General features: G+C 43.3%; 1 protein-coding gene across 1 annotated transcript; it reads right to left on the minus strand.

Annotated features, from left to right (window-relative positions):
- Nucleotides 1-714: 714 nt before the first annotated feature.
- slc6a20 (solute carrier family 6 member 20) lies at nt 715-18,684 on the minus strand (the record flags this gene model as incomplete). Its single annotated transcript, XM_083762013.1, has 11 exons — nt 715-885; nt 1,169-1,334; nt 2,147-2,306; nt 3,117-3,321; nt 4,345-4,507; nt 5,034-5,275; nt 5,742-5,852; nt 6,737-6,964; nt 10,085-10,176; nt 10,874-11,014; nt 18,558-18,684. 11 exons carry the CDS (start codon nt 18,682-18,684, stop codon nt 715-717), a joined length of 1,806 nt encoding a protein of 601 aa, XP_083618139.1.
- Nucleotides 18,685-19,791: the final 1,107 nt, after the last annotated feature.

Consider the following 19,791-nt stretch of genomic DNA (forward strand, 5'->3'; position numbering starts at 1 on the left):
TGAATATAACTTGCAAAACAAATGAAGAGAGATGCATTATTGCTCACGCCTGAATGAAAGTGCTTTTTTCACCGCTTAAACCCTGATTTGCTTAGTTGACAATGGCGGCCTCAGGGCCTTGTACTAGTAGGTATGCACGCAATTCCCGCTACACAAATTATTTTCGCCCCAAAATAGTCAATCTACAAGCTCACGACGTGTAGATCTATTTTCGCAGATCTTTTTCCCGCTGAAGTCACGTTTTTCCTTTTCCTTGAAAATGAGCTATTATCGATGCAAGTGATATCACTGTCGTTAGATGAAGTATATGGCTTTAGTTTAACCATTTGTACATTGCCCAAAAATAGCTGATCTACAAGCTGCTGACCCCCCTTTTTTTTGCAGCAATGTTTTTGTAGACTGGAAACAAAGTGGATAAAGTTCAGAGCCAACTCAGGTCTAGTTTACTGAGTCTACAGGGTTTAAGAGGTTAGTCTGGCTCAGACCTCTGACGTTAATACTGATGCAAACACAACACACAATCACAATACAACAGAACTAATATCATGGCTACTCAGGGGATCCCAAGGCACCACTAGTGCTACAGTATATACAGTTTGGCACACTGTGGGTTTCTGCCAGTTGTTGTTGTTTTAGTTTTTCACATCCATATGGTCAGTTGAACTTTAGTGAACGTACGTGGGTCCAGTCAGAGAGTTCGGTATTGTCCCGTCTCTACGAAGATATCGTGCTGATTGACTGTCGTTCTGTCTTCCGATTGGCCCGCTCCCTCTTCTTGCAGTACGCGTAGAGTGCCGCCACGGGCACACAGCTGACGGATGAGACCAGCAGGAGGCCGATGAAGATTTGGCCAAAGACAGGATAGTGCAACGGCACAGTTTTACCCTGAGAGGGAACAACAATTACATTTTTAGGCCTACGTATTCTCACAACCATTGCATCAAACGGGGGACAAGTTGGAGCCAAATCTGACCGCTTGTCAGACATTTTGGTTACTCTGACAAAGGGTACAGCGGGTAGTCGGGTACTATGAAAATAAGTAAGTACAACGGGAATTGATTGCTTATTGCATGAACCATACTTTCACAATTTGCATCTCCTAGTATGTACTGTGAATGAGCCCTTGTCGTTGGGGCCTACTGTAGTACAGTACGGCGGGTGGTCTCACCGTGTCTTTGTCCCAGGCTGGGTAGGTTGGCGTCCCTCCTTGGATGTAGCTGACGATGTAGAATATGAAGAGTGCGACGAGGAGCAGAGGACTGACCACCGCCCACATGATCTTCCAGTACCAGTTGGGCCGATGGCCCAGCATGTCTTCGATATCTTTTTCGAACCTGGGCAACAGAACATTTAGATGTTAATAATAATCAGTGATCTTTTGTGTGACGCTGTTGTATGATCCACTAGAGCAGGGGTTTTCAACTGATTGTGAACGAGGGTCCACCGCCCTTACTTAGAATTAACCTGGAGACCACTGTTGTGTTGGGTGGGGATATGGGCTAAGATTAGTGCTTTTGTAACACTTGCTATGAATCCCATGTGTATACATCCCATTCTCAATCAATGGTCCATTGACTACTAATAATTTCGCATGGGTGACGGCAGACTGCTGGGCGAGCACTGGTCAGGTCAGGTCAACATATGGCATGTCAGAACAGGTCAGCTCCATATATGGAAATCTAAGGGTGGCAGCGGGGCAGTGTCTTGAGTCGGTCGCAATAATGACTTAACCCGACAATCCGGTGCACTTCCAACCCTTGAGATTCTAACTCACCTTTTCTATTGAATTTCTTGACCTCTTGGCCCTACCTCCTTCCACGATTTCCTTGTAAATTGTGCATGTAAGTAGGTATGCTCTATGTCAAAAGGCCCATGGAGACTCACTGCCAATTAAGCAATCAAGGCTGAGTGGCTGGCAGCTTGCTCACTGCACACAGGTGTGGGAGGCTACAAGTAGGACTAGCTGCACTCATTCATTCATGCATGCTAGATCACCACACCAGCTTCTTGTCCACCACCCTCCAGAATACCATCTCTCTGGAGCAAACCACACACATTGTGTGTACCACACACACCTATTAAAAACCTGAAAAGGAATTCCTCTGCCTCTTCTGTGGTCAGCCTCAAACCGAACAAACGCACATACCTCTTTATGCCGTAGATGTAGCTGACGGCGATGACCTCGAGGAGGACGATGAAGAGCAGGGAGAAGGTGGCGCCGTAGTCGTTGAACATGGTGAACCAGTAGTTGCCGGAGCGCGTGGTGAAGCCCAGGCCCAGGAGCATGCATACCAAACACACTATGCCTGTAGGAGAACAGGATCAGAGCACTGTCACAACACATCTCATTATTAAAGGCATCGTATGTAACTTTGCCCTATATTTACATAACAAAACAACAGATATCATTGCTGTTGGAAGGAAACTTAACTCCGTATTTTAGAGTTTTGCATGAATCAGTATTTTGGTGTTTTTACGGTTTGTATTATTTGCCCCAAAACGTCCCCATCTACCAAAACAACAGTGAAAGCAGGTACACGTTACAGGAAAGGGAAATGTTTCGGCAAAGTATAACAGAATGCCAAAAATCCAATGAGATTAGATCACGTGTCTCCCCGTGAACATGCATTAATCTTGGTCACCCTGACCAGCTGGGGCACCTGAAAGGAACAGGTTGGAATTCGGGATGTCCCGGTACACTTTTTTTGTTCCCGATCCGATCCTGATACCACAATTTCTGTGTTAGCCGATACCGATACAGAATACCGATACCAGTGTTGTGATCTCATGTTGTGTTTATAGCTATCTAGCTCTATATCTCGTGTTAGCAGACTTCCTCACTCAAATGTGCACTTGGAGTTTGTGCACTGGCCGTGAGTCCCTCACGGCCCGTAAAATTAATCCTCGAAAGCAAATTCGTTACAAAAAATGGGTTACAAAAATTGTGAGATGAAAAATAACATTGACCTCCATGGACACCTCTCACCACCCAAAGAGACTAACCTACCCATCTATCCTCCAACAGCCCCCCCCCCCCCCCCTATTCCGTACTGTACTACAAGCATCACCCACAACACCTACAGTACCACCACAACTAGCATCAGCTCGACTCTCACCGTTTAGAGTCTCGATGCTCATGTGTCGAGACAGCAGCTTGAAGTCGCGCAGGGGGGTGATGATGGCGGTGACGTTGCCCAGCATGCTGCCCATGCCCAGCAGCAACAGCATGAAGAAGTACAGCACCGACCACAGCTGGGACAGTGGCATGTTCTTAATGGCCTCGCTGTACACGATGAATGCCAGGCCTGCACCTTCAACAGCCTGGCGAGAGAGAGAGACGGAGAGAGAGCAGGATAGAGTGAGAGGTGAATAAATGAGAGAGAACATATACTGTCTTTAACCTCAAGAGGTTAAAGACAGTATAAATACAATTTGTATTTATACTGTCTTTAACCTCTTGAGATGAAAACATTACTCTTAGCTCATATAATGTGCTCATACTACAGCCTCTCAGGGGCTAAATTAGAAATTAGAAAGATAATGACCCAAAGCGGTATATCCAAGTAAACACTGGCTATTAAAAATTAACACGGTGGCAGTTAGAAATTAATCCTTCTCTCTGCAGTGACTCAGATCGAGGCGAATCGGTAGACTTTGAGCCCTATGACTATCACCATTGACACTTATCTAATGAAGTTGTAAATGGCATTGTTTTTGTAATAGAGTGTCTTATAGGTGAAAGAGCATGCCACTGATTGAGAACATTATTTCCACCTGTGCTGAGTCACCAAGTAAAGACCTGTGTTTGATAACAGAGAGAGTCCCTCACGGCCAGTAAGTTAAGATGTTATCAACATAATCTTATCTGCATTGTCTACTTGTGATCCAGCACTGTTTACTAGTTGGGTTTTGAGAGTGTAGGAAAAGCTGGAGCTTACATAAGCTCTGCTATCAGAACATTAGGGTTGCAAGCCTTTCCATAACGATTTGGAATAATAAAAAGGAGAAGTACATTTTTTAAATATTCTTTTGAATTCTTATTTATCAACGAAACAGTTAAGTGTGATTTTGCACCTCTACAGTATACTGTCTCAGATATAACAGTGCCTTGATTTAGTATAGTTCATGTATAGTTCACTTGCACCAATTGATTACAATGAATTTTAACGGTGCCAAAACATATACTTTTTTGAATATTGCAGGACAGCTCACAAAACATTACATAAACTGTAGCTTATCCTCAAATTAACTCTGACTGGAATCACGGCTATTAGCTCCTGCACAATGGATCTACTCTTAATATTGCATAACAGACTGTTGATGTGTATGGTATTTAGAACGTACAGTTGACAGTTCAGTCTCCAGATCACAGGTTTCCATTATTCCAGCTATTTCAGCAAACTGCACTGGATATGTTTGGTTTAGCTTCCCGATCCACTCATCCACATTGTCAATACTGATGCTGTCCTCTGCCAGGTTAAAGGTGTTCAACAGCAGCAAGCGAACCCTGGAACACACAAGTATACGTTACAGATACTATGATTTATTTTAAGAATGCAGTAGAACCCACCATACCCCAATCAAGGATATTATAGTTTTGCATACCTCTGCTGTCGGGAAGATAATAAATAAATAGAAATATACATTTTTCAGGATATGAAGAAAACCTTATGTTTTTAAAACAAGGCAATACTGCCTCATCAAAGTTGGTATTGTGACTTTATATAATCAATTACTTGCATGAGAGGGGGAGAGGTGGTGGAATTAGCTGCTTTAGCAGACAGTTTGAGGGTCCAATGGAGTTAAGAGGTTTTGTCCGAAGCGCTTTTTCTTACTTTTCATTGGTTTAATATATATTTTTACCAACACACAGATGTAAAGGGTGTTCAATAGCGTTATAATTTATGACAAAACGCATGCACACGCACACACACACACACACACACACACACACACACACACACACACACACACACACACACACACACACACACACACACACACACACACACACGTTGGGTGACGGGCCTCACCTCTCTTGGCAGCTCTCAAAGTTGAAGGTGGCCTTGAATCCGTAGATGGCGAAGGTAACAATGCTGGCGAAGATGGAGGTTCCGCTGTTGATCATTGACACTATGATGGCCTGACGCTCAAAGTTGTTGTGATATTCGTTGTAGCTGGCAAAGGCGATGAGCGAGCCGAAGCCCAGACCAAGAGAGAAGAAGATCTGGGTGGCAGCGTTGATCCACGTGTTGGGGTTGGCAAGCTCTTCCATCTGAAGACAGCAGTAGTGGAAGAGGTAATCCACTAATTATATGAAAAGAGGTTGAAAATGGCTGAAGTAGAGTGTACTATAATAGTACACTATAGTATTCTCAAACGAGTTTGAGAATACTAGAATACATTTTAAGGGTTAAATTATTGTTAAACATCTGCATTACTTAATTTACAAGACATCTACACAATTACAGAATGTACAATAAATGTTATTTTGATCAACGCCTGTTATCTCTCCTATAGTACGGTACCACACCATAAAGCATGGAATTGTGGACAAAATCATATCCAATGACATAAAACTTTCAAAGAGAGGCTAAATCTCCTCAAATGGTGGTCCGTGGCTCAAATGCCGAATAAATAATGGACCTTGATATGAAAAGTGTTGAAAGCCCCTGCAATATAATATCTAAAGCGTAATTAGGCTTTCCACCACGGAGAAGCAAACATATGGCGTACAATACCTTTGGCGTGAACATGAACTTGACGCCATTGAGGGCGCCGTGCAGCGTCAAGCCCCGGATCAGATAGATGAAGAGAACCACGTATGGAAATGTGGCTGTGAAGTACACCACCTGAAGGGTTAGACACAGACATAACAGAGGCTGTGAAGTACACCACCTGAAGGGTTAGACACAGACATAACAGAGGGTGTGTCAAACTTACGTAGAGGTGTGGTCTCTTGACTCTCTCTTACTAGTGAATAAAGTACAAAAATACTAACTACCAAAGTAAAGGTAGCCTAATAAAATAATTGTCAAATGTGCAGCTCTTGGCCCAGGCCGTAGCGTAACGGTCTGGGCACCGGACTGGTAATCCAGTCGCAGTGTGCCGCGGGTTCGACTCCCGGACCCGACACGGCCTTTACTGCATGTCATCCCCCCATCTCTCTCCCGTTTCCTGTCAGCCTACTGTCTGTCCCTTCAAAAATCAATAAAAGGCGTAAGCCGCAAAAAAAAAAAAGAAAAAAAAAGTGCAGCTCTTCAAATTGTGACCTTGTAGATTGGCTATTTCCAACAAGAGGATCTTCTTGACCCTGGTTACTATAGCTTATATGATGTGGTGGCAAACCAAAATGTGTAAAGAATGACTTGACTTGAAATGCACACTCGTCAGCTAAAAAGTGTAAGCTCCCGTCTTGATGCGACCCAGTGATCTCTGACGCTGTTGTTATGTAATGCAGTGTGGTAAAAAAACAATCCCACTCATCCACTTTAACCCATTTTGGGCGGGAACACCTTTTGGTGTTTTAAACATTATGTTATAATTTAGCTATTGAAAAATAGCAGATCTACAAGCTCATAGCGCGCCACTCGTAGGTCTGCTATTTTAGAAAAATCGTGAAAATATGTATTTCAGAAAACTGGAGGATTTAGTCAAATAGATTTAGTTGGGGATCCCCTGAAAGCCCCTTAATGATCCCCCGGACCCCACTTTGAGATGCCAGTTATGCTCTAACCTTTCCGGTGGACTTGACCCCCCGGACGATGAACAGGTAGGTGAGCATCCAGGCCAGCAGGAGGCAGAGCGCCTGTCCTGTGTGCACGCCTCCGTTCTCGTCGATGGTGGAGGTGATGTTCAGAGTCTCCCTGAAGAAGAAGTACTGCGTGGGCGTGGCCTTCTCACACTCCTCCAGGAAGCCCGTCCTGTTGCTGTTGAGAGGACATTCTGCCCAGGGCAGCACAGACTGAGAGAGAGACAGAGAGAGAGCAATTAGGGTTCCTAAATATTATTATACAGTAGCCTACTGTATATAGGCTTTATATCATATCATCATACTATAATTCAGTCAATGGCTGTCTGAATGTGTGTCTGTCTGTCTGTCAGAAACACCGCCGCATCTCCTCACCGCCTGCACCCAATCACTCCCACTTTTCACACAGGCATTGACCATAATAATATGGAGGTCTTAACGAATTTAACAAATTATAAATGAATAATGAATTTATTAGTGAATAAGAAATGCGCAAACGCACCCAGGGGTGGGGGGGGGGGGCAATATCTCACAACGGGTAAGGGCTAGTATATATAAACAGGCCTGACGGAAAATATTCAGAAAATATCAGCCTATATTCCAGGCATGTTGCTTGGACATAGCATGACTTGGATACGTCATCCCAATTTTAACTACACGTAAAATAATATCACTTTGTTTTAAGTGCTTACCTAATTATGTACATGTTTATCATGTTCTGTTGAAAGGTGCAGTCAGCTATGTTGTAACCTCTGTGCCCAGAGTCACATTGTTTCTATGTATGTTTTGTTTGCTATGCTCCATTTTCATGTATTTTATTATTTTCTACCAATCCGCTACTCTATGAGATTTTGCTATTTATCCACTGGACTATATATGCCACAAGAAGCCAGTGAGATACATGTGTTGCTATGGCAACAAGCAGTGATTGAGAGACCCCGCCCACAGCTCACCTGGCTGATGGAGTGATGGGCAATCACAATGTTTGGGCCACCTGGAGAGTTTGACTCTGTCAGTCCAGAGTGGAGGTGAACAGAGAGACAGACAGACAGGCTACTGGGGAAGCAAGAGGAATATTTCCCAAGTCTTGCCATATTTCCTTACTGGAGTACTTTCCTGAACATTGGATATCCGCCATTGGATTTAGAGACCTTCTTTCCATTTTGGATTAGTTCCCTGGAGTTTGGATTTCGATTGAGGACGGACTTTGCGGAACAGTGTAAAGGATGGTAAGAGGAGACTTGCCACTACACACAGCATTGACTGGGTTCCATTTGAAAATATTTTTGGGACATTTAAGTTTAGTTTTGGACAGTGCCAGCTTTACACCCATCCCTTTTGAGGCAGTTTTATTTATTTCATTAAGTGAACATTTTGTTATTGAAAACTTTATTTTACTTTTGATTTAATAAATTGCGGTTAAACTTATTTACTGATTCTTTAGTTATTCTTAGTCTGAACTGACCCACCACCTCCCTACTTTTTGCTATAATTGGTTCTGCGATTGTTATTGTTGCAACCGTTATAATGTGTTAAGTGCAAAAAAACAAAATTTGTAGATCAGCTATTTTAGCAATCAGATTTAAGTGATTAAAAGAGCACTTCAACCATTTTCAACCTTATCTTCGTAAACTTGGCCCTTACTAATGCGCATAGTCATAATAAGAAGACCATTTCTGTCTACAGACTCTGTGAGACTGCCTACCAATGACATCATCAATGGGGATTCCAAGCTAATGGAAACTACAGATAACATAATATAAGATAAAACCTTTATTGATCCCGCTGGTGAAATTCAGGTGCAGTACAGCAGTTAATAACAGATACAGCCTTGATCGTCCTAGGAAGTTAGCATGCTGAAATAGAAGCCAACATTAAAGTTTGAAATCTTGTTTGAAATGACCAAAGCTGCCTACTGATGATACTGTTAGGCAGGTTTCCTTTCTTCGGTATTATAATGCGGCCTGAATTATATGAAGATATGGTTGAACATGGGTGAAGGGCTCCTTACGGAAGCTCTGAAAATGATCATTGAGGATAAATCGGAAATGACGAACAGATGATAGCTTCCGTTCTTGGCTTTCGGAATGTTTAGTTCAACACAACAATTAACTAGGCTAAAACTAAAACATTTCAGATGACTATACAAAATAAATGTCATTTTATTAAAAAGACTACGACTAAAACTAAATCATGTACTGAGTCACCCTAGTCAGACAACGGCCCTGTCCTGGTTTTCCTCCTACCTATCAAACAGAAGTTACTTTGTCAATCTAGCCGAGTTTGACTCAGACAAACGCGACATCAGTTCTGGTATTCCACAGGGCTCGATTCTTGGCCCTCTGCTTTTCTCCTTGTACATACTGCCATTGGGCGAACTCATTACCAATCACGGGTCAATTTTCATTTCTATGCTGATGATACCCAACTATATCTCTCTGTGGCTCCAGATGATCCCTGTGCTTTAGACCCGCTGTTGACCTGTCTGTCTAGCATCAAATGTTGTTTGAGTGAGAACTTTCTCAAGCTAAATGAGGATAAGACAGAAGTTCTCATAATCGGTTCTAGTGAGCAGAAAGAATCAATAATAAGCAGACTTGGCAACCTGACTGTAGAAAGTAGCAATCAGAGCCTATTTGTCCTTGGACGATGTAAAAACGCTAATCCACGCCTTTGTTTTTTCTCTGCTTGATTACTGCAATGCACTTTTTTCAGGACTGCCTAAGAAAACAACTGACAGATTACAACTTGTCCAAAATGCAGCAGCCAGAGTTTTAACTAGAACTAAGATGAGAGAACATATTACTCCAGTTTTGGCATCACTGCACTGGCTTCCGGTTGTTTCTAGGATTGATTTTAAAATGATTTTACTTGTCTATAAAGCTCTCAATGGTCTCGCACCTTCCTACCTACATGACTGCCTGCCTAAATATGTCCCAAACCGCCCCCTAAGGTCTTCCACTGCTGGCCTGCTCGCTTTGCCTAAAAAAATAGCAGCTAAAAAATACGGGGAAGCAGCTTTTTGCTTCTACGGGCCGTCGTCATGGAACAAGCTCCCACTGTACCTTCGTCAGGCAGCCTCTGTAGACATTTTTAAAGCTCAGCTCAAGACCCACTTCTACAACATTGCTTTTAATTGATCTTTTATTTTTTATTTTTTGTTATTCATGTCCTCACTGTATTGCATTATTGCTTGTTTTTTAATGTCGTTGCCTTGCTTTTCTTTTATTCTCCATTGTTCTGTAAAGCACTTTGAGCTGCATTTCATGTCATGAAAGGTGCTATACAAATAAAGTTTTATTATTATTATTATTATTATTATGAAGAGCTCACCTGAAAGGAGTTGAAAAGATACCAGAAGCTCCAGGCATTGATCACGTTGTAATACAGACAAAGATAAAAGGATGTCACCATGCTGGCTATACCTGAAAGCAAAGGAACATTGATGTAACATAATTAGTCTCACAATTTCCAATTATTTGAGCAAAAATTGGTCCTGTTTCCATAATGGTCCATTTAAATGACATTCATAACATACACTCCCGAATGTGAAATCCTCCTCTGAAAAGTCTCTGGAGTGCTGTTTTCAATACAATACTTTTTAATTAATGAAACATTTCATTTTAATGGCATAGGCAGAAGCTCTACATCTATTTTATTTTAAAAATGTTTTTTATTTATTTGAACTCTCCTTTAGCACTCCACTTCCTGATGGGTCTTTTATTTACATTCCTAAACTCTACACATCGCATACTGGGGGGGGGGGGTACATTTTCGGAACCACTTGGGGCCCCGTGATTCTCGAGCCAAGTGGCCCAGATAGCTCAGTCCAGCTGTTTCTGTAGCATGAGGCAGCTTTACGTACAATTATACTGTACACCCCCTGGAGTCACAGGGATTTACCCCCAATCCAACCGTTGATGCTGCGTGCCAAGCAGGGAGGGATTGGGTACCATTTATACAGGCTAGGTTTGGACTCAGCCAGGGATTGAACCCTGACCTCTTGTTCACAACTTAAAAATGGAATCAAGAAAGAAAGAAAACAATGTGCTGAACATACATTCGGATATTGTTAAATCTAAACTATATCAGGCTGTTTACATTTGTCAGAGCTTAGCTTACCCAGTCCTCCTAGGTAGGGGCTGATGGCGGTCCATGCCCCTATGCTTCCCTGACGCATCTTCTGACCAATAGCCAGCTCCATGTAGAACAAGGGTATGCCCTCCAACAGCAGCATGATGAGATATGGGATCATGAACCCACCTGAGGATGAATACAGAGTCCCCATTCACTTATCACTTTACTACAAACCTGTTGTTCTGTTACCACTGTCACTGTTCAAATGCATTCTGGAACGGCACCGCACGCACGCACACATGCACTGTACGCTATAGCAAACAGACACCTGTAAATAGCTTTCAGCGTTGTGCAATTACAGTCCTTACACAAACAGTGGTTCTCAAAGGGATCAAGAAGGGCTCCTTGAAGGGCTTCCAAGGGGTTTCCAGCTCAGATATAGCCGATCTGCAAGCTCATGTGTCGTGAGACGATGCGCTGTGAGCTTGCAGATCGGCTATTTTTGAACAGAATTGGAAAACATCTTGAATAATTATTGTGAAACATTTTGCATATAGAAGAAAATGTCCTTTTGCACACCTACGGAGACGGACAGGTGCGTCAGAGTAATTAACTTGTCTTGAAGAGCAGGAAAAAGGGAGTTGTGCACACCTTCTTCACTTCACAGGGATACAATGTTCCGGTCACTCGGACCTTCTCATTTACTAAAATGTACTAATAGGCATAAAATGTTTCGGTCACTCAGACCTTCTAATTTCCAAAAATGTGTTATGCAGACACAGTTTTTCGGTCACTCTGACATTCATCAGGCATATAGGCTAATGAAGGTCTTTACACATATTTTGCAAATTTCCGCATAAAATCAAAACATCAAAACCTGCATGTTTCATTGCAAAATCAAGGATTTTTGCCCGCATAATAAATTATTTAATGCCGCATAATAAAGGATTTTATGCCGCATAATCGGGGTCTAAAAATAGGATTAAAGTTGTTAAACGGTTTTGCTGGGGACCCCCTAAAACCCCCTCTAGGACCCCTGCGGGTCCCTAGACCCCACTTTGAGAACAGTGTGACAGCTAGCCTCCTGAGGCCTTGGCCGGGGTTTGTGCCTGCCTTCTTTTGCAGGGTGCTGGCTGGTTTTGCAGGGTGCTGGCTGGTTTTGCAGGGTGCTGGCTGGTTTTGCAGGGTTCTGGCTGGTTATGCAGGGTGCTGGCTGGTTATGCAGGGTTCTGGCTGGTTTTGCAGGGTTCTGGCTGGTTTTGCAGGGTGCTGGCTGGTTATGCAGGGTGCTGGCTGGTTATGCAGGGTGCTGGCTGGTTATGCAGGGTTCTGGCTGGTTTTGCAGCTGGCTGGTTTTGCAGGGTGCTGGCTGGTTTTGCAGGGTGCTGGCTGGTTTTGCAGGGTGCTGGCTGGTTTTGCAGGGTTCTGGCTGGTTATGCAGGGTGCTGGCTGGTTATGCAGGGTGCTGGCTGGTTTTGCAGCTGGCTGGTTTTGCAGGGTGCTGGCTGGTTTTGCAGGGTGCTGGCTGGTTTTGCAGGGTGCTGGCTGGTTTTGCAGGGTTCTGGCTGGTTTTGCAGGGTTCTGGCTGGTTATGCAGGGTGCTGGCTGGTTATGCAGGGTGCTGGCTGGTTTTGCAGGGTGCTGGCTGGTTTTGCAGGGTGCTGGCTGGTTTTGCAGGGTGCTGGCTGGTTTTGCAGGGTTCTGGCTGGTTTTGCAGGGTTCTGGCTGGTTATGCAGGGTTCTGGCTGGTTTTGCAGGGTTCTGGCTGGTTTTGCAGGGTGCTGGCTGGTTTTGCAGGGTGCTGGCTGGTTTTGCAGGGTGCTGGCTGGTTTTGCAGGGTGCTGGCTGGTTTTGCAGGGTGCTGGCTGGTTTTGCAGGGTGCTGGCTGGTTTTGCAGCTGGCTGGTTTTGCAGGGTGCTGGCTGGTTTTGCAGGGTGCTGGCTGGTTTTGCAGGGTGCTGGCTGGTTTTGCAGGGTGCTGGCTGGTTTTGCAGGGTTCTGGCTGGTTTTGCAGGGTTCTGGCTGGTTATGCAGGGTTCTGGCTGGTTTTGCAGGGTTCTGGCTGGTTTTGCAGGGTGCTGGCTGGTTTTGCAGGGTGCTGGCTGGTTTTGCAGGGTGCTGGCTGGTTTTGCAGGGTGCTGGCTGGTTATGCAGGGTGCTGGCTGGTTATGCAGGGTGCTGGCTGGTTATGCAGGGTTCTGGCTGGTTTTGCAGGGTTCTGGCTGGTTATGCAGGGTTCTGGCTGGTTTTGCAGGGTTCTGGCTGGTTTTGCAGGGTGCTGGCTGGTTATGCAGGGTTCTGGCTGGTTTTGCAGGGTTCTGGCTGGTTATGCAGGGTGCTGGCTGGTTATGCAGGGTTCTGGCTGGTTATGCAGGGTTCTGGCTGGTTATGCAGGGTGCTGGCTGGTTATGCAGGGTGCTGGCTGGTTATGCAGGGTGCTGGCTGGTTTTGCAGGGTGCTGGCTGGTTTTGCAGGGTGCTGGCTGGTTTTGCAGGGTGCTGGCTGGTTTTGCAGGGTGCTGGCTGGTTTTGCAGGGTTCTGGCTGGTTTTGCAGGGTTCTGGCTGGTTATGCAGGGTTCTGGCTGGTTTTGCAGGGTTCTGGCTGGTTTTGCAGGGTGCTGGCTGGTTTTGCAGGGTGCTGGCTGGTTTTGCAGGGTGCTGGCTGGTTTTGCAGGGTGCTGGCTGGTTTTGCAGGGTGCTGGCTGGTTTTGCAGCTGGCTGGTTTTGCAGGGTGCTGGCTGGTTTTGCAGGGTGCTGGCTGGTTTTGCAGGGTGCTGGCTGGTTTTGCAGGGTGCTGGCTGGTTTTGCAGGGTTCTGGCTGGTTTTGCAGGGTTCTGGCTGGTTATGCAGGGTTCTGGCTGGTTTTGCAGGGTTCTGGCTGGTTTTGCAGGGTGCTGGCTGGTTTTGCAGGGTGCTGGCTGGTTTTGCAGGGTGCTGGCTGGTTTTGCAGGGTGCTGGCTGGTTATGCAGGGTGCTGGCTGGTTATGCAGGGTGCTGGCTGGTTATGCAGGGTTCTGGCTGGTTTTGCAGGGTTCTGGCTGGTTATGCAGGGTTCTGGCTGGTTTTGCAGGGTTCTGGCTGGTTTTGCAGGGTGCTGGCTGGTTATGCAGGGTTCTGGCTGGTTTTGCAGGGTTCTGGCTGGTTATGCAGGGTGCTGGCTGGTTATGCAGGGTTCTGGCTGGTTATGCAGGGTTCTGGCTGGTTATGCAGGGTTCTGGCTGGTTATGCAGGGTGCTGGCTGGTTATGCAGGGTTCTGGCTGGTTATGCAGGGTTCTGGCTGGTTATGCAGGGTTCTGGCTGGTTATGCAGGGTGCTGGCTGGTTATGCAGGGTGCTGGCTGGTTATGCAGGGTGCTGGCTGGTTATGCAGGGTGCTGGCTGGTTATGCAGGGTGCTGGCTGGTTATGCAGGGTGCTGGCTGGTTATGCAGGGTGCTGGCTGGTTATGCAGGGTGCTGGCTGGTTATGCAGGGTGCTGGCTGGTTATGCAGGGTGCTGGCTGGTTTTGCAGGGTGCTGGCTGGTTATGCAGGGTGCTGGCTGGTTATGCAGGGTGCTGGCTGGTTATGCAGGGTGCTGGCTGGAGCCAAGGCTATGATAGGTACAGTACGGTCGGTCCACGGGCCAGTTGCCATGCGCATCCGGAAGTTCACTGAAGTACATTGGAGTGAATGAGAGCCGGCTGGACCAGCTTGTGAACAAACACTTATTTCTGAACAATTGGGACCGCATTGACAGTTAATCGTTTTAGGAATAAAGAAGACATATTATCGCAGGTTGTTTTCGAATCACTTGTTTGTTGATATTTTTATTGAGCTATACCTAAACAGTGGTTCAGAAACATACTTTGTGCTCTTTAGATACTGTACCTCAATACAATTATACAGTGTGCACATCAAATAGCAAACACAGCGGAAAACAATGTTGTGTGATATGTCATCTTTTATTTTCCTGGACAGAGTATTTAAAAAAAGTTTTCAATCGTTCATAAATAGTTTGTTAAATTGTTCATAAGCTGGTCCACCTAATTGACTGCACTAAATGCACTCCAGGCTCCAGTTAGCCTTCCAGTGATGACCGTACCTTCTTTTTAATTGCCTTGGCTGGAGGTTGGGAGATAATCAGGGACACCTGGCCAGTGCCTCCCCAGAGTATAGACGAATCCACTGAGGGGTGCCCTGTCTGGGCACAGCTGCACTGTAGCTGAGGTGTCACATAATTGGCCACAAAAAGAGCATTTTTATTCATTATTTGTTTGTGTTTATTTAAAGCTGCCTATTATGTTACTTTCCTCTTCTACCCCGGATATGAGCCCGGTTCCCTGTGCAAGTGATAGATCACCTGTATGTTTTATTATGTGGTGTTTTATTGTATTCTTTTTGTTTCCTGCAGTAATGACTTTAGTGTTGTTTTATCTCACCAAGTGCCTCTATTGTACTATATTTTATATTCAATGTAAAGCACTTTGTAACTTTGTTTTGAAAATCACACCCATGTGAAGTAAGTGGTGCAACACTGTGTGCACTGTGTTTTACCATTGATCTTATAGCCTGCTTGCTCAGGGGATAAATTGAATCTTGACCTTCAGGTCAGAAATCGTGCCAGATCCTGTGTCTAGGAGAGACATGACCTTTGACACAATCTAATTGTCTCAATAGAAGAGCAAGGAGATCAACCACCCCAATTGTATGAGGTTTATTGTAATAACATCCTACTCGATACAGAATGTACAAAATAAAAATGTATTCATTGTTATAAAGATTTCACACTTTGAACATTCAGTGAATTTTTCTGTGGTCTGGAGCTTTCTCTGGGGTTTGGAAGTCTTTCTAAGCTGCAATGAAAACAGGCAAAACAGTGAAAACAGTGACATCTGCTGGCAAATCCCATTGACATATATGGGTTTTTCTGTCTCTTACATCACAAACAGCAGGAAACTCAGAGCACCTGTTTGAGCCAAAAAAAACACACCACAGAAAATCTACTGAATGTTAAAAGTTCTGTTTTGTGGGTGCAATTGAGCTCAGAAAACCTAAATTTGGCAGAATGTTTCCCTGCTCTGGTTGTTGGGAACTGCATTTTCTTACCATTATTTTATTTTAATCACTATCACATTTAGTTTAGGGTTATTTATTAAACCTTTATTTGCTATGGTCCCATAACACCATGGTTCCCTTTTTTTTCCTTTTTTTTTTTTTTTTTTTGGTTGAAACCCAAAAGATGAATTCAGTGTCTCCCCGGGTTCCAGAAAAATACATTATAAATAGCAGATCTACAAGCTCACGATGTGACCTCTTTTCAATTGTTATTATTTTGAAACATTATTTATTTTATTTATTTTATTTATTTTATTTATTTTATTTATTTTATTTATTTTATTTATTTTATTTATTTTATTTATTTTATTTATTTTATTTATTTTATTTATTTTATTTATTTTATTTATTTTATTTATTTTATTTATTTTATTTATTTTATTTATTTGAATCTTTTTAAATAATGGGAAAATAGTATACTACTTCAGATGCAGTACTCTACCATGCATGTCCTTAAAGCCAGACCTTAATTAACAGAGACTACACATGTACTGTACATGTGTAGTCTGATGTCCTGCCTCCAAATTACAAGTGCAGCCCGCCCAGTAATTACTGTAAAAAGTGACAAGTTCATTGTTCATTGACCCATACAGAGGACCAGATCAGCCTATAAGCTGTATAGTTCTCCCATTTAACCATGTTATTGCGGGATATTATACTGCAGTGGTTCTGAAACATTTTCAGTGGTGGAAAAAGTACTAATTTTTTTTTACTAAAAGTATCAATACTGCAATATAGAAATACTCTGTTACAAGTAGAAGTCCGGAATTCAAAATGTACCTGAGTAAAAGTACAAAAGTATTGGCATAAAAATGTACTTAAAGTACCAAAAGCAGAATGTCTCATTTCAAATGTATACAAATATTGTGGAAAATAGCAGATCTACAAGCTCACAATGTGTCTCATCGTGACACGTTGTGAGGTTGTACACCGGCTGATCGAGGGTGTGTGCGTGACATCATAGGAAGTTATGCGGGAACACCTACTGAGTCAGAGTAACAAAAAACGACGTTCTCTTCTGGCCTTGATCTGATTGCATTCAATGACATTAAACAATGTTAAACTCACTTTGCCATTCACTTTTCCACTTGATTTCATGCCACTCACTTTATGCACTCTATTTAACTTAATAGCTTAAGTAGAAGTAGGCCTACTGTATAAAATAGTTGTTAATTAAACTGATATTGATGCTATTAATTCACTTAGCTGGGGGCTCCCCTGCATGGAACACGTACGCTCAAGGACCCCCGGGGGTCCCCGGACCCAGAGTGTAGAGTAGGAGAGTAGCGACACACTTTGATCTCTCCACAAAGCGTGTGCCTATGGGCTATAGTTCCAAACATTGCTCCTATGGCTGGAACTATCCCATTGAGATAGAATGAGCACTTCCGCATTCCATTGTTACAATGGGAGTCAATGGATTAGATACTCTGCCCGGAAGGCTATACTTTGAGAACCACTGGCCCATGCCAACCATGTTGTTGTGTATATTTCTATCAGTATCCCGTTCCCTCAGATGAACTTTTGCCTCCAGATAGGTATACAGGTTATTTATTAATGTATTAACACTGATATTAACCTCAAGGGTTAGTTGTACTCGTTTTATAGTCGGATAAGGATTATGACAAGTTTCCAGAATCAGATTGATTGTAAATCTTGGATTATTGTGTTGTTGCACAACAAGAAAAAGCATGAGCAAGAACGTTTCACTCACTCATGCACAAGGAAAAAAGTACTCACATTTTTTACTTACTGTAAGTAAAAGTATCAATACTGCAATAGGTCTAAAAGGCCAAAATTCAAAATGTACTTGAGTAAAAGCACAAAAGTATTGGTATCAATATGTACTTAAAGTATGCCTATACCCAAAGTAGAAAGTAATCATTATGCAGAATGATTTCACACGTTTTTGAACGTAGAAATTGTAAACAAATATTTAGAAAATAGCTGATCTACAAGCTCACAATGTGTCGCATTGTGAGCTTGAGGTTGTGGATTGGCTATTTCAAATGGCCGAAATCTACAGTATATACAGTAGGGCTGAAGTGGACCGTAATGTATGTTTTGTAATAATACAAAGCAATAACTTTTCAATCACTCACTCACTCACATTATGAGAGTATTTTTTCAAAATACTACAAACATATTTAAATAGGCAGGTGTCTTTGATCTCTATCTCAAAGTAGGCCTATATATTTGACTGACGGTTGGATGTCAAGAGTTAAAACATAAGCTACACATTTTTTATTTTACCCCGTGCAGATGATTGTTTTCCCACCTGTAATCTACACTAACAAAGCTGGCCGAATATAGGCACAATATGTTGCAAGCTGACATAACTTAAAAGTAGCCTGCAAGTTCAGAACACATTGCACAATAATGGTATCATCAACTCACTCACATGGACAAAACGTTGCCAATGAAGGCTTGTTATGGTATCAGACACGTACACTCCATATCATTTATAATGAAAAATATAAACACGCGTCAGTCAGTCAGTCTGACAGAAAGGTCTGGAAGGGAACGCGCAAATAACGACAGGACCATGATACTAGTAGTGACACCTGCCACTGACAGGCAGCGATAATATTAAAGAAAACAAATGGGTCACAATACATGATATAATAGTGCCTTACCTCCACCGTGCATTTGACAGAGGTATGGGAAACGCCATACGTTTCCGAGACCAACCGCGTAAGATACGCATGCGAGCACAAATTGCATTGGAGTGTCCCATTTGGGTCTGCCTGCATCTTTGTCCATGGCTGCTGGATCCGTGGAGGACTAAAGTGGCCGGTTAACTGGAAGGCACCGCAGCTGATCGCTCCTGTCAGGACAGTATAAGTAACACACATCCAATGAAGGCTGTCCTGTGTGGATCCGGACAGGCTACTCAACAACACTAGACGGTCAGCGACATTCACTAAAGTCGTACAGTATGTCTCTCGACTTGGCGTTTTATTGGCACCCAGGCTTATTCTAATGAGCTCCTTGTCAAGGAGGCAGAGGGAGGGTCTGGCTGCCTGTTGCTTTAATTGCTTGTGCCGAGATAAGGCAGGTGAATGTTTGATTGGATGGTGTTTGAAGTTGTAAACCTCAAAGGTGTGTTTAACCTCTACTGACAGTTCAACTTCTCAGTCCACTTTCCTTTAAAGGTCTGTTTGTTTTGAGCCAAAAGAATGGGAGAAGCACAGCCATGCTTTGACTTGCCGTGATTATTTAACAGAGGCTAATTGTGTCAAGATGATGTAGTGTAATAGCCTATTACTTTTCAATATCAATAATGCCTTTATGGAAGTCCTAAAGGTGAAAAGAAAAGTTGAAGGTTTTAGGCCCCCATATTGTTATTGTGTTTGCTATAGTTAAAAGTAAAGTATGTTTATGTCATGATATTAGCCTAATAACACTACTACTACTACTACCTACTATAGGCTATACATATATCTTTAGCTGCCTAGTGGTAACGTACAGTTGCGCCTTCCAGATATGTCCCGGGTTCGCTCCCGGCCGAGACTACTACTACTACTACTAGGCCTACTACTACTACTACTACTAATAATAATAATAATAGCTGTCAGTCACACTCACAGTTCAGATTCATTTCTATTCGTGCCTGCAACTGTTAGTGTTGTAGTCTACTTGTGGAGAATTTTGAGGTACTCTCAGACATTTGACCAGCCATGTGGTTGTTGCCCGATAAGTTGCTTTTCTACGGAAAGTGTGGATATGATAACAGACCTTTATGGCCTGTTCAGTAATTAGGCCTAATTTTAGGGTTCAATTCAAACACATTAAAATGCACACTTAATAAGTCACCCTCTCATATTGTCTGACTTCTTCTTCCTTTATCTTTCAACAGTGTACTTGAAT

Source organism: Protomyctophum parallelum, assembly GCF_964188405.1.
Source record: "Protomyctophum parallelum genome assembly, chromosome: 3".
Lineage (NCBI taxonomy): Eukaryota > Metazoa > Chordata > Actinopteri > Myctophiformes > Myctophidae > Protomyctophum > Protomyctophum parallelum.